The following is a 13,528-nucleotide window of genomic DNA, read 5'->3' on the forward strand; positions in this document are numbered from 1 at the left end:
AGTCCGTGGTGGGACACGGCCTGGGAATAACAAGAATGGGAGGAAGGAGCACGGGGATGCCTGGGGCCCAGAGCAGGGAGGGCGCTGCAGCCCAGGGCCGCGGGATCCACGCCCCAGGCTCCGGGAGGAGCAGGGCTGAGCCCCGTTGTTGGTTCCTGCAGCCAGTATTTAGGGAGCAGCTCCCCAGGCCACAGACAGCTCCTTTGCTCTGGAGAAGGGCCCCTTTGTGCTCATTTGGGGTCTGGGAAGAAGCCACGGGGCGGCGGAGGGAGGCTGAGTGCAGCTGGATCTGGGGCCAGGCCTGAGCAGAGGCCGCAGCCGGAGGGGCAGGCTTTGCACTGGGGGCTGTGCCGGCAGGGGCGAGAGCTGCGGAAGGCGGGCGAGAGCTGTGGAAGGCAGGCGAGCCGGCGGGAGGGGTGAGGCCCGGGGAGTCCGACTTACAGGGTGTGCAGTTTAGGCAAGTCCTGGAACGCTGACCTCCCCACACACTGGATCGGGTTATCATAAAAGTGTCTGGAAGAAACAGACCCAAAAGCCTAATTTAACCGTTCGGCCTTGGAGCAGGGACCCAGGCTGACCCCTCACCCACAGGCCGGGCCGGGCGCCCCCTCCTGGATTCCTGCCTCCTCAGCCCCTGCAGGGCCCCCCAACATGCTCAGCGCTCACATTGTCTGCAGCAGAGGGTTCCCCATGAAGGCCTTCTCTGGGATGGCCTTGATGTTGTTGTTGTGGAAGCCCCTGGAAGACAGCGCACGAGGCAGTGAGGACGGGCAGACATGCGTGCAGGGAGAGGTGCATTCCCAGGAAGCTTCTGGAAGGCGCCTAGTGAGGCCTTGAGCCTGAGACATGGCCGGGGACTGACGGTCCACCTCCGGCCTGTGACGTGGCTGTTGCTTTCCTAACACGCCGGCCTCCCCTCTGACTCTCGTGAAGGGGGGAGGAGAGGAGCCTCGGGGATGGGAGGCGGGATCCCAGGCCCCACGGAGGAAGCTGAGGGGGTGGGAGGACGGCAGCGCCTGAGATGTGCCTCCAGCAAGGCCTGGCCTCCAGGCCCTGACACTAAGGAGCCAGGAGGGCAGCGGCAGGAGGGGTCACGCCGTGGGGGGCCGAGGGTCGGGCCGCGGGCGGAGGTCGGGGTGGGTTGGCTGCAGGGGACAAGACAGAGTCCCTCGAGAATCCCGAGCAGGCGCCGTCCATCCTGGCTCTTCATCCCTGGCTCCCCCGCCTGAGCCGAGTGGGAGCCGCAGGCGCTCCCCCCGCGGACCCTGGTGCACACGCACCCACAGCCCTTGCACGCCCACCGTGGAGGGGGGCTGGCCTCGCCTCCTGGCTCTGCCCCTCCTCCAACGGCCCCACTGCCCCCATGGCCACGGGTGCGGGGGGGCGTTCACATCCTCCAGTCTGGGGGGGTCCCCACTGTCAAGGGCCGTCCAGGCCCACCGATCCCACAGGCTCCCACCCCACGACCACAGATGCCCTCTCGCTGGCCTCCCCGGCGGCCGCCCCGGCCCACTCAGCCTCCAGCCTCTACCCGCGCGTTCCCGCTCCCAGAGCCTCCCTGCGCCACCCGAGCTGCTGGCCTCACGTGGACCCTGCGCCATGTGCCTGTCAGCCCGGGGCCCATTTAGCTACTGCTGTGCAATCAGGGCTGGAGTTACCGACCGATGCTCAGCTGCTGTCCCGGGCCTGGCTGGACCCAAAGGGCGGCCGGGGACAGCCTGGGCCCGTCCCACTCCTCGTTGGCGTCGAGGAGCCAGCATGGGGCTCGGCGCACAGGCGGTGTCCGCAGGGACCCACAGGCACCTCCTGAGGCCCCCTCGGGATCAGAGGCAGAGGCGTGACCCTGTTCAGCAGCCCCGGCTACTGTCCTCATTCACCCCCAACACCCCCAAGCAGCCAGGGGCAGGCCCAGGCCCCCCACCCGGAGACGGCTCAAGCGTGTGGCTCCAGGCCGGCCCGGGCCGTTTCTGCTGGGGACACACTAACAGGTGTGTGACCACTGGGCCCGCCCCCGGGACAGGAGGGCTGGGGACACCCACGCAGCGCTCGGAGCTTACAGTTCCTGCAGTCTGCCCAGGGTCCGGATGGCGACGGGGAACTCCTGCAGCTCGTTATAATTCAGGTCCCTGGAGGGGAAAGCAGAGCAGCGGTCACAGGGGCGGCCTGACGGCAGGTCAGGGCCCCGAGGAGCAGGACCCTGGCCCCGGGCCTGGCCCCAGAGATGCGTCTTCCGGTCTGTCCGATGCACCTATCAAGCCTGGAAACACGGTTTGGAACGTGTGTGCTCCACTGCCGCCCCCAGACCGTCCGCTCGCAGCCTCCCCGGCCGCAGAACTGTTTGGAGGAGACACTGGACGGAGGGGACCCGGACGGACTCCTCCAGGAACGATCCCCGCCAGCCGAGGGGAGCACCCCAAGTGCACACGTCTGCAGCTGCGGGAGGGGCAGAGGGGACATGAGGTCATCCCGGCCACCTCGTGGCCAGCCCCAGGACTCTGGAAGGTTCCGTCGGGTGGCTGTTGGCCAGTGGGGGCCTCTGCCGTCTATCAGAAGGATCAGTGCTTCTGATCTTTGGGTGGCAGCACGACAATTGGTTCTTATTTTCTCTTAGGCTTTTCTTCATTTCACCATTTTTTTTTTATTACAACGAACATGTGTCACACACACAGAATCAGCAAACAATGGAGCTGTGTTTTATAAAGAGATTTTATGAATTTACTTATTTGATGCATTTTTAAAAAGCAGGAGCAAATAGGGGCGCCTGGGTGGCTCGGTGGGTGAGGCAGATATCTGCCTTCAGCTCGGGGCACGAGCTCGGGGGCCTGGGATGGAGACCCGCGTCGTCAGGCGCCCTGCTCCGCGGAGAGTCTCCTCGTCCCTGTCCCTCCGCCCCTCCCCTGCCGCTAGTGCTCTCTCGTCTCTCAAGCAAATAAATAAATAAAATAAATAAAATCTTAAAGAAAAAAGGAGCAGCACCCCAGATTGTAAAGGATGCAGGGAAACATCATGCAGGATACATGATCGGCCGGAGTTAAATGCACACGATCTTGCAGACGTGACTCAACAGTGACTTGCACCCCAAGCCACCCCAAGTCCAGGAGCTTGTCCTACAGGAAAGGCCACACCCGGTGTGACGGCGTCGGTGCAAGGGGGCTCACATGTTGCTGTCGGGACGGCAGGGGCAGCCCGGGGCCCAGTGGTCATGGCCTTGCCTGCATCATTGCACAAGGGGTTGTGGGCGTGTGTGTCCTGGTGGCACTGACGAGCAAGGGCACAGAGGACACATGCGGGAGCCCAAGAGCAAGTCCGCCTCGGACCCGCCTACAACGGACGAGAAAGCCGCAAAGGCGGGGAGCCCTGCCTTGAGGGGGTGCCGGTGGCCTGGGGAAGACGCCACAAGGTGCCGAGGAGACTCTGGGCGTTTTGCTCCACGTTGTGAGCCCCACCCCTGCCCGGAGGCTGCAGAAGAGGTCATCGACCTGCGAGACTTGTTTCAATCTATTTTTTTTAATATTTTATTTTTCTAGTGAAAAATACCTCTACGGCCACCGTGGGGCTCAAACTCACAACCCCCGAGGTCAGGAGTTGCACACTCCACCAATGGAGCCGGCCGGGCGCCCCTCAACCTTCAAGACTTTTTTTTTAAGATTTTATTTATTTATTCATGAGAGACACAGAGAGAGAGAGAGAGAGAGAGAGAGAGAGGCAGAGACCCAGGCAGAGGGAGAAGCCGGCTCCCTGCAGGGAGCCCGACGCGGGACTCGATCCCGGGTCTCCAGGATCACGCCCTGGGCTGAAGGTGGTGCTAAACCACTGAGCCACCCGGGCTGCCCTATTTTTATATTTTAATTTATATTTCTTTGACCAAGATTTTGAAGTTGACTTCCGTTTCACCTGGTGGCCGGCCAGCTGTAGCCCGCGCGGAAATGTGTCTGATCTTGCAGGGTGGCCCCGGTGCCTCCGGAGCCCCGGGCCGAGGTCTGCAGTCTCCGGCTTTGGCGGTGGGAGGGGGCAGGGGCGGCAGGCCGGGGCCCGGTCCAGTGGCCCCCCGGATGGCCCCCGCCCAACTTGCCTCGTCTTCGGAAGCCGTCTGTGCCCCGACGACTCATGAGAGGACTGCCCGTGGCCGGGTGACCGCACCCCAGGACACCGATGACCGGCTGCATACCCTGCTCTGTGCTGCTCCCGCCACGGCCGCGGGGCTTGAGGGGCGCACAGCCAGGGTCCACGGCCGGCGCGGGGTGCGCACGCGGCTCCCCACGGACACCAGAGGCGCTGGGGCGGGGTCTGGCTTCCCAGCGCCGGCAGGACGCAGGGTTGTCGGGAGGACCCGGGTGCCAGGGCTGCGGACAGGGGCAGCAGGGATCGGGACACGGACTCTTTGGGTTTTATGAGGCTTCATCGTCATGTGTCCATGTCCCCAAAACAAGGGGCCCTCCTAACTGCCCTCAGCCGTTCGGGAGCTCTCTGCGGTGGCCTCGGAGAGCCGGAGTTCCTACAGGTGGCACCCGGGCACCTTGGCTTCAAGACTCACTGATGCAGGGTCCGGCCTCGCTCTAGCTTGCTGCTGGGCCGCCCCCGCCGCCCTCAGGCCCCCGCGGGCTGCCCGCACCCGCCGCGTGGTGCACTGCAAGTGGCACGACGCTCCTGATTGTGCAACACGCGCGTGTGTCAGGCCGGCAGGCCGCAGGCCCTCAGCCTACACCACAGGTCAGCCCTGCCTCCGTGAAGCCGGAGGAGGAAGTGTCCCCCCTGCTGGGGCTGGGTCCCACCAGCAGGACGAGGCCCAGCAGATAGGGCGTGAGCGGGTCCTGGGTGTCGCGAGGCCTCACAGCCCTGCCCTCCTGGGCCGTCCCCACCAGCAAGCCCGGAGCCCAGGCGGCGCTTCCGGGGACAGGGGAGCCGCGAGGGCAAGACAAGCCAACAGCCGCGTCCGTGTGCACGAGCCTGCAGCTGAGTGACCCCAGGGCGGCCCCGGGGAAGGCCCAGCAGGGGTGCTCGGCGGGAGCCCGGCCAATCCCCAGATGTGGGACAGCCACACACGACGGTGTCACGTCACCATGTTCGGGTGGATCTGCTCCATGGCAAGCGATCATGAGCCACCCTGCTTCCTCTCCTCGTGGACTATATTGATATCTGACACCTGTGCGCTTCTTTTCTTCCCACTGCACGAGAACGGACGTTCCGGGGAACGTGGAGACTGTGCTTCACCTCCCAGACCCCAAAATACTGGCGCAGAACGGTAGCTCGACAAGGCTGTGTTGAGTGAATCGGTGAAAAGGTCTGGATAAATTGATTAATGAAAAGCCTTAACGGGCTCGGAGGAATATCTCGGATCTTCGGCAGGACGTCCCTAAGATTTAGAGGCTGGCATCCGACAAGGCACCGGGTCACCCTGCAGGGTGCCGTTAGGTCGGTGGGGGCCACAGTCCACACGGTGTTGCGGTCGCTGAGCCCTCATGCAGCTCGGCCGACTCGCCCGGGGGCCTCACACGCGGCGGGGAGAGACACGTAGGGAAAGGCACAGGAGCTAAAAGGCCATTTTCGGGCAGAGAAATGTGGGAAATAAAAACTGTACAAATGTCAAAAGAAACACTACAAGCCCGCACCAGCGGGCGCCCCAGATCTGCCCCCTGGGGCATCTCCACCCATTCAGTGAGCTGGGTGAGGGCCAAAGTGCTGCCCCCTTGGCTGCGTGCCCGCGTGACGGCCCTAGCTGTCCAGGGAACACGTCCTCGCAACTCTCTCGGCCCCTCGGGATTCAGTTCGGGGCAATGGACGTCTGTGGCCTGCTCGAAGGTACAGAGGGGTCTGCGGGGTAAGCAGGGGTCGCGATGGGCAGGAAATAGTCCAGGGGGGCGGGTGCACAGGACAGCCAGGGGAGGCCACAGCTCGACGACGTGGGTGCTGGGCCTCTAGAGACAGTTGGGAAGACCCGGAGGGCTTCGTGGAGAGGAGGCACCGGGGCTGGGTCTCAACAGGACAGCAGGGCAGGACTTCCACAGGCAGAGGGAAGGGAAGGACGGGCAGGTCAAGCAGAGACAGAGAGGCTTTAAAGGAAGTATTTAGGGGCGTTTGGGGGGCTCCGCGGCGGAGCGTGTGCCTTGGGCTCAGGGCGAGACCCTTGGGTCCGGGGATCAAGTCCCAGGTCGGGCTCCCTGCAGGGAGCCTGCTTCTCCCTCTGCCTGAGTCTCTGCCTCTCTCTGTCTCTCGTGAATAAATAAATAAAATCTTAAAAAAAAAAAAAATAAAGGCAGTATTTATTGCTGTGGAGTTTGAGAACAGGTGGCATAGCTCGGTTGAGCAATCGCACCAGCTATTCCACAGCTGTGCCAGGGACCACATCTGCCTCCCGAAGCTTCCAGGTCTGTCCTGCAGTGGTGGGGGGGGGGTGTCCCTCATGGTGGGCGTGCTCTCCCGCAGAAGGTGAGCACAGGCGGCATGTCCTACATTTAGTGCAGGAATTTTACTTTTAAAATTCTTTTCCAAAAAAAAAAAAAATATTTTCCGGTCTTATTTCATTTAGATTCAAATAACATATGGTGTATTATTAATTTCAGAGGTGATTCAGCCGTTGTATTTAACACCCAGTGCCCACTGCACCACGTGCCCTCCTTCATGCCTGCCACCCAGTTACCCCATCCCTCACCCCTAGTAAGGATTTACAAAATATATAGATTTCCTTTATTTATTCATGAGAGACCCAGAGAGAGAGAGGCAGAGACACAGGCCGAGGGAGGAGCAGGCTCCCTGCAGGGAACCTGATGTGGGACTCGATCCCAGGACCCCGGGGTCACACCCTGGGCCCAAGGCAGATGCTCGACCGCTGAGCCCCCAGGTGCCCCTAGTGCAGGATTTTTAAATATCCAGCCTGACTCCTTCATGGTCGGTCTGCCCTTCCACTAGCTAGATGCCAAAGGCCCTGAGGCTGTGGGGATGGCAAGATCCTGAGTCACCACGTGGAGGAGACTACTTGCCCAGAAGCACCCCCTTGGGAATATTCTACGATCCAGAAGCAAACTTCTATTGCATTTGAGGCCTCGTACATGTTTTGGCCTATTTGTTACCCGACCTACCTACCTAGACAGTCCAGCATCAGCGGGGATTTGAACCCTGGCAGTATGGGTCCCAGGTCCACACCCCAGCTGCTACACGTCTGCCAAAGGGACCTCTTTAGAAAGCCAGACTGGCTGTGTCACGCTCCTGCTGAGAAATCTGCAGAGGCCTCCTCATCACCGACAACAAAGTTCAAGATCCCCCGTGGGCCGCGATGCCACATGGGACCGGCAGCTCCATCCACCCCCTCGGCCCCCGTGCCCTGTGCTGGCAGCCTGGGATGCCCCTCCTTCCGCTGCGCTGTCGAAATCCCAGCCCTCTTTGAAGTGTCGCTCAAATGTGCCCTCCTTCGCGTCCCCAATCCCACGCCTGCGGTCAGAATGAGTCACTCACGCTCCTGGGGCTTTTCTGATGTTTCGTCCAGGAGCATGCTTAGCGCTAGGGTGGTAATAACGGTGGTGGGGGGGTGATGAGGATGATGATAACTGTAATTACCATCTAACAGTCACCTCGCTGGGTGATTTATTTATATACATTAATTCGTTTCATTCCTGTGCCAACCCTTTGAGGTGGGTGCTTCCCTCGTCTTTCTTGTAGGTGAGAAACTGAGGCCCCGAGAGAGGCACTCGGACCCTCTGACCGCGGGACGCAGGGGCTGGGCTGAGGCCCGGGCAGTTGGCATCCAGAAGGGCGCTGCCTGTGCGCGTAGCATCCTCCCCAGAGACAGGGGCCTGCTGCTCTCAGGAAGGCCGTGTGTCCCCTTCGGGGTCTCCTAAGGCCCAGGCCCGGGGCCGCTATGGGAACAGTCACTGTCAGGGTAACACTGGAGCTGCCGTCGAGGCCTGGGGACAGCTCGCCACGGCCCTCTCCCACCCCTGGGGATCAGGAGCTGACTCGCAGCCCTCGGGCGATTGCAGAAAAATCCCTCCGGGCACAAGCTCATTGGTCGGACGCACTCAGGCCGGGTGGGAGCCGACGTTGTTGCCTCCAGCTGGGAAAGCCTTCGGAGGCTTCAGTCTGCTCTTCCTAGAGCTGGGCACCAGCCCCCTGGGGCCTGCGGCCAGCAGGGCTGGAGGAGGAGCCGTTCCCAGAGGCCGCGGGGCCCCGGCGGCCACCCCATCTGTTCAGCTGCGTCCAGGAGCCCAATCAAAACTGAGGAGGACCCGCACAATCGGCCAACGTGGGTGACTCAAGCCCCATGCTGCTCCAGGATCCACATCCCGGGGTTGTCCCGCCTGGCTGCGCGGAGCCAGCCAGCTCCTGGGGTCCCAGGGGTGGGGCTCAGCAGGGATTCAACCATCATCCCATTGCAGTCCCTTCTTTTTACTGATAAGGAAGCAGAGGCTCAGAGGGAGGAGGTGGGTCACTGCAAGTCGCACAGCCCAGGCTTGAAATCGGGCTTGTCGGCTCTTGGTTTAACATCTCTTCCAGGGACGCCCGGGGGGCTCAGGGCTGAGCGCCTGCCCTCAGCTCAGGGCATGATCCCGGAGTCCCGGGGAAAAAATCTGTTGTATCACCTCCCAAGCTGCACCCTAGCTCGGCTCCCAGTAGCAGGGTTGAGAAACAGTTTCAGGGGAAGCAGGAAGGAGGATAAACGGAGGGGGAGGCCCAGGCTGCCTCCTGCGGGAAGAAACTCCCACGGGAGCGGCTCCGGGTGCTGACAAGCACGTCAAAGCCAGCTGGCCACACAAGGCTAGACGTCTCGTCGTGGGTTACAGGACTCGGAGTAGAAAGAGCTTGGGCCTCCGTGGGCCCAGCGGGTCCCCTTGAACCAGTCGCCCTGCTTTGCTTGTCTGGTCCCCACCTGCGCACCCGGGACGCCCGGCACATGGGACTGCTCCGTCCACCGGGCCCAGAGCCCGCCCGCTGCACACGTTCAGGTGACGCCCGTTCCTCCTCCCTCCTCCCTGCACTACACACCAGACACCGGAACCCACACGCGTATTCATCAGACGCTGCAACCGCAGCGGACACACACGTTGGTCTCTTTACGCATCACAGCAATAAAGGAGGATTAAGATAATTAATTAGGCTTCCGCTTACACTTTTATTCTCAAGGCTAATATTTGTGTGATTATCAGATCACAGATAAGAGCACCGGGAGGAATGCGGGTGAGCCCAGATCCCCAGCGAGAAACACAAAACACAGCCGGTTCTGATTGTAAACTCGTGTCTTTATCTCCCGAAGGCCTGTAACGAGGGCAGGCAACAGATCCCTGACTCCACTGCTCCTCCGACCTGCAGCCGAGCCTCTCTCCACCGGACTCGGCTGGGCCAGATGACTGGGCGGAGCCGGGAACCCGCGGACTATGACTCACAGCATTGTTCTACCTTCTGAACAACCCGCACGGAAGGCCACCCATTAATAAATGCAGCAATTAGTACAATTGCCCTCTGCTTCCCTCCAGAGGCACAGACATGCCCTCCCTCCACCCACGCTTGCTTCCCTGCCAGGAGATGCAAACAACATCCCAGGTGACAGCAGCCCCAGCGGCCATGAAAGCCGCCGGCCTGCCTGCCCTAACATGCACCGGGGTCCGAGAAGCCCGGGCCCGGGACGAAGGAGGACAGGCCATCTGCTCCCTCGCAGGACTCGCCTGGAGATCCTGGCGGGAGGGGGGTCCCGCTTCTGCTCGAATCATGCAAACAGCAGGGCTCCCCGACTCCGCTGGGCGTAAAGGGCACCACCGTCGGGCTACTCGACAGATGAAGGAACCCCTGCCCACCTGAGCGGAGCCCCCTTTGCTTCCTCCCAGGGCCCAAGGCCTGTCGGCTGGAGGACTGTGACACACGTGGAGCTGTCTTCCGAAGACGGGCATCGTCTTCCACCCACGGCTTCTCCCACATTCTTTGAAGGTGTAGACGGGGCGTGTGGACACTTCATGTTCTCACCGGGACCCCGGCTGATAGACGCGGGCAGACCCTTGGGAGCACCTCCCCACCCAGACGCCTTGGGCCCGTCAATGCTGGAACCTGAAGACCCTGGTCGGAGCAGAATGCTGCCCGAGGATTTGTCCTAGTGACTTCCACTCACTGGTCTAACGTCAGGGTCCTGAGCTTATGGGAAAGGGACTTTGCCCCCAGGCAAGGCGAAGGGACCTCCCCGGGGGTTCAGTCCACGTCCAGGGCTTCCGTTTCCCCATCTGTACGAGGGAAGGTCTGGGCTGGAGACTCTGCACGCGCTAAATACGGGTGAACTGAGCTGGGATGAGCCTCAGAGGCTGGACAGTCCGATGCTGCCTCAGTGTAGGTGGAGGAACTGGAGCCCAGAGAGGAACAGGGACCTGCCAGGGGCCGTACACCCATTCATTTGTTCAACAAATATTTATTGAGTACCTTCCCCGTGCCAGGCCCTGTGTCAGGTGCCACAGAAACTCATGGAGAGGCGGGGGACAGACAACCAGCAAACGGCCAAATCCAACGAACAAATCGGTATCAGACTGATGAGTGCCATAGAGAAGACTAAGTAGGAAAAGGAGACGGAGAAGAAGTGTTGCAAAGTGGTGATCAGTGAGGACCTTGCTCAAAAAGGTGACATGTGGGCAGAGTCCTGGAGGAGGTGGAGAACTGCAGAAAGAACATTCCAGACAAAGGGAACAGTCAGGGCAAAGGCCCCGAGGCAGGAGCACTTCTATCCGGTGTATCAAAGGAAGCCCCTATGCCTGGAGTAGACGGAGGTAGGAGTGAGACCAGAGAGGTAGCAGGTGTCACCTCACCTGAGACCTTGCAGAACTTGTAGGCTTCTTTCCAGAACTTTGTAGAACTTTGTCTTCTCTCCAGAGTATGATCAGGGAACCACTGGAGAGTTTTGAATAGAAGAGGATCGTGATCTAAAAGACTAGATCTAGGGGATCCCCGGGTGGCTCAGCGGTTGAGCATCTGCCTTTGGCCCAGGTGTGATGCTGGAGACCCAGGATCGAGTCCCACATCGGGCCCCTTGCATGGAGCATGCTTCTCCCTCTGCCTGTGCCTCTGCCTCCCTCTCTGTATCTATCATGAATAAATAAATAAATAAAATCTTTAAAAAATAAAAAAATAAAAGACTAGATCTAAAAGAGTCCCTCTAGCTATTGTGTTGAAAACAGATGTAAAATGACAAGGACAAAGGCAGAGTGACCGGGTGAGGGGAGGCTGTTGGCTTGGGCCGGCCTGGGGGCAGCCGGGGGTGAGAGGTAGTCGGGTTCTGGGGCGCCAGAGCGATGAGGCCCAAATGCCGGCAACACTACACTAGTAAGAGGTCAAAAAGAGCTCGGGACTCCTGATCCAGAGGCCCTTCGACTCTGTGAAGGCAAGGGCTACATTTAAACGTGCCCCCAGCACTCAGAGTGATGGCCGGGCACGTTCTAGAAGCTCACTAACTGGAGCCTTGTGCAATGAGAAAATCTAAAGAAACAGAAAAGAGAGTGGTGATGTTGTCTCTTTTTTTTTTTTTAAGATTTTATTTATTTATGAGAGACAGAGAGAGAGAGAGAGACAGAGAGAGAGACAGGCAGAGGGAGAAGCAGGCTCCATGCAGGAGCCCGATGCAGGACTCGATTCCGGGACCCCGGGGTCACGCCCTGGGCCAGGGGCAGATGCTCAACCGCTGAGCCACCTGGGCTGCCCTGTTTCTTTTTTTTTTTTTTTTCATAAAAAATGTTATTTATTTGAGGAGGGGAGGAGAACAGGGGAGAGACAGAGGGAGAGTGAGAATCCCAAGCAGACTCCGCACTGAGCACAGAGCCCGACGTGGGGCTGGATCTCCCCACCCCGAGGTCAGGACCTGAGCTGAATCAACAGTGAGAGGCTTGCCCGACTGAGCCCCCCAGGCGCCCCGGTAATCATGGATTCTTACCACCTCCTCCTTCCCGCAGATCCCAGGGCCGGACCCGAACCCCACCAGAGACCCTGCTGCCAGTGGTTCCCGGGGGGACCCAGCCGTGCCCAGCTCCCCCCACCTGCCTTGCTCCACCTGCTGTCCCCCCTCCAGGGCAGACCCACTGGCCAGGGTGCCCGTGGGAGCAGCGGAAGTTCAGGGCAGAGGCCTTGGCCCCGATGCCAGCAGAGGAGGAAAGGGCAGCAGTGACAAGAATGGTGACCTCGGCCACCCCGAGCACCAGGGCGATGGCAGAGGGAACGCTGTACCGGGAAGAACTATTAATAACTCATCAAGACAAACTCACTGGGCAGCTCGATTTTCTGCCTGCGAGAAGTCATTAGTGGTTCTGCGGGGAAAGCCAGAAAAAAAGTTTTATATGGAACAATAAATTCCTCTACGAGCCACAAAACCCCACAAATTTGCAGCTAATAAACCCACAAATGTAAGCCGATTAAGAGCTGGCAAGGAAAGAGTTCCCTGGTTCTTACAGGGTGAGCCCTGGGAGTCAGGGTGGCCTGACTGGCCGCAGCTGGGCCAGAGGCAGAGAACCTTGGGTTCTAGTCGGGCTCCTAGTGCCTTCAGTGACCTTGAGCAATCAACGGCTCCCTCCTCGGTTTCCTCACTTGTAACGCAAGGATGCACGATCCCTGCCTTGTTTCCCTCACCAAGTGGTCATGGGGCAGGCGGGGATGGGCTAAGGGAGCTCTGAGGGGCAACAGCCTTTTGAACACTGTTCTTGAGTCTCGTCACCGCAGGAATCATCAGGGGGATGATCGGCACTCGCCTTAGGATTAGAAAGAAAGTTGGCGACATTCATCCGATCCCGTCTGCCCCGCCGACAGCGCCCGGCCTCAGGGGCAGCTGCAGTGGGTCGACCCCAATGATATGCCCAAAGCCCGAGCCCTGGCACCTGGGAACATGACCTTATTTTATTTAGCAAGAGGGCCTTCGCAGATGTAAGGAAGTTACGGATCCTGAGGTGCGATCATCCTGGATCAGCAGGATGGCCCTGAATCCAATGACAAGTGTCCTTAAGAGAGGAGACCAGGAGGAGGCCATGCAAAGCCACGGCAGCGTCCGTGGGCGGGGGTGGGGGTGCATCTAGGAGCCGCGGAGCGCCGAGCTCACCAGCAGCCCCCGAAGCTGAGAGGGGCATGGAACAGATCCTGCCTCCAACCTCCAGAAGGAACCAACCCGCCAGCACCTGTGCTTGGGACGCCTGGCCGCCGCCCAGGACTGTGGGGAAACACATTTCTGGTGCTTGTGTTTTTTTTTAAGCTACAAACTCTGGCGATTTGTTACGGCAGCCACACCCCGACTCCCTGGGGGCTCCTATCTGCCCTAGAGAGGGGACGGTCACGTCACCCACCGCTGCGAGATGGCACCTCTGGGCATCACCCTCTCTGCCACCTCATGACGCGGTTCCAAAGGAAGAGGAGGAGGAGAGAGGGAGGGAGGAAGACAGGAAGGAAAGAAGAAAGGACAGACAGAAAGGTTATTTAATTAACCAGTTCAGCGGGGCCGGGGGGCGGGGGCACATCGCTCTCCAGCACTAAGGGGGAGGACTAGGACACAAAGCCAACACCGCCTCAGCGCCCACAGTGCTCCAGGCTG

The 13,528-nt window shown here is 60.2% G+C and overlaps 1 protein-coding gene across 2 annotated transcripts in view; it reads right to left on the bottom strand.

The window, feature by feature from the left end:
• Positions 1-13,528, bottom strand: part of LGR6 (leucine rich repeat containing G protein-coupled receptor 6) — a 105,211-nt gene that overhangs the window by 15,973 nt on the left and 75,710 nt on the right. For both annotated transcript variants that reach the window (XM_025458531.3, XM_025458533.3), the window contains 3 exons: positions 2,058-2,126; positions 667-738; positions 442-513 (listed from right to left, as the gene is read on the bottom strand). In XM_025458531.3, coding sequence (XP_025314316.3) covers positions 442-513; positions 667-738; positions 2,058-2,126 — 213 coding nt within the window. The remainder of the gene's footprint in view (positions 1-441; positions 514-666; positions 739-2,057; positions 2,127-13,528) is intronic.

The sequence above is a fragment of the Canis lupus genome, chromosome 7 (assembly GCF_003254725.2).
Source record: "Canis lupus dingo isolate Sandy chromosome 7, ASM325472v2, whole genome shotgun sequence".
NCBI classification, from domain to species: Eukaryota; Metazoa; Chordata; class Mammalia; order Carnivora; family Canidae; genus Canis; species Canis lupus.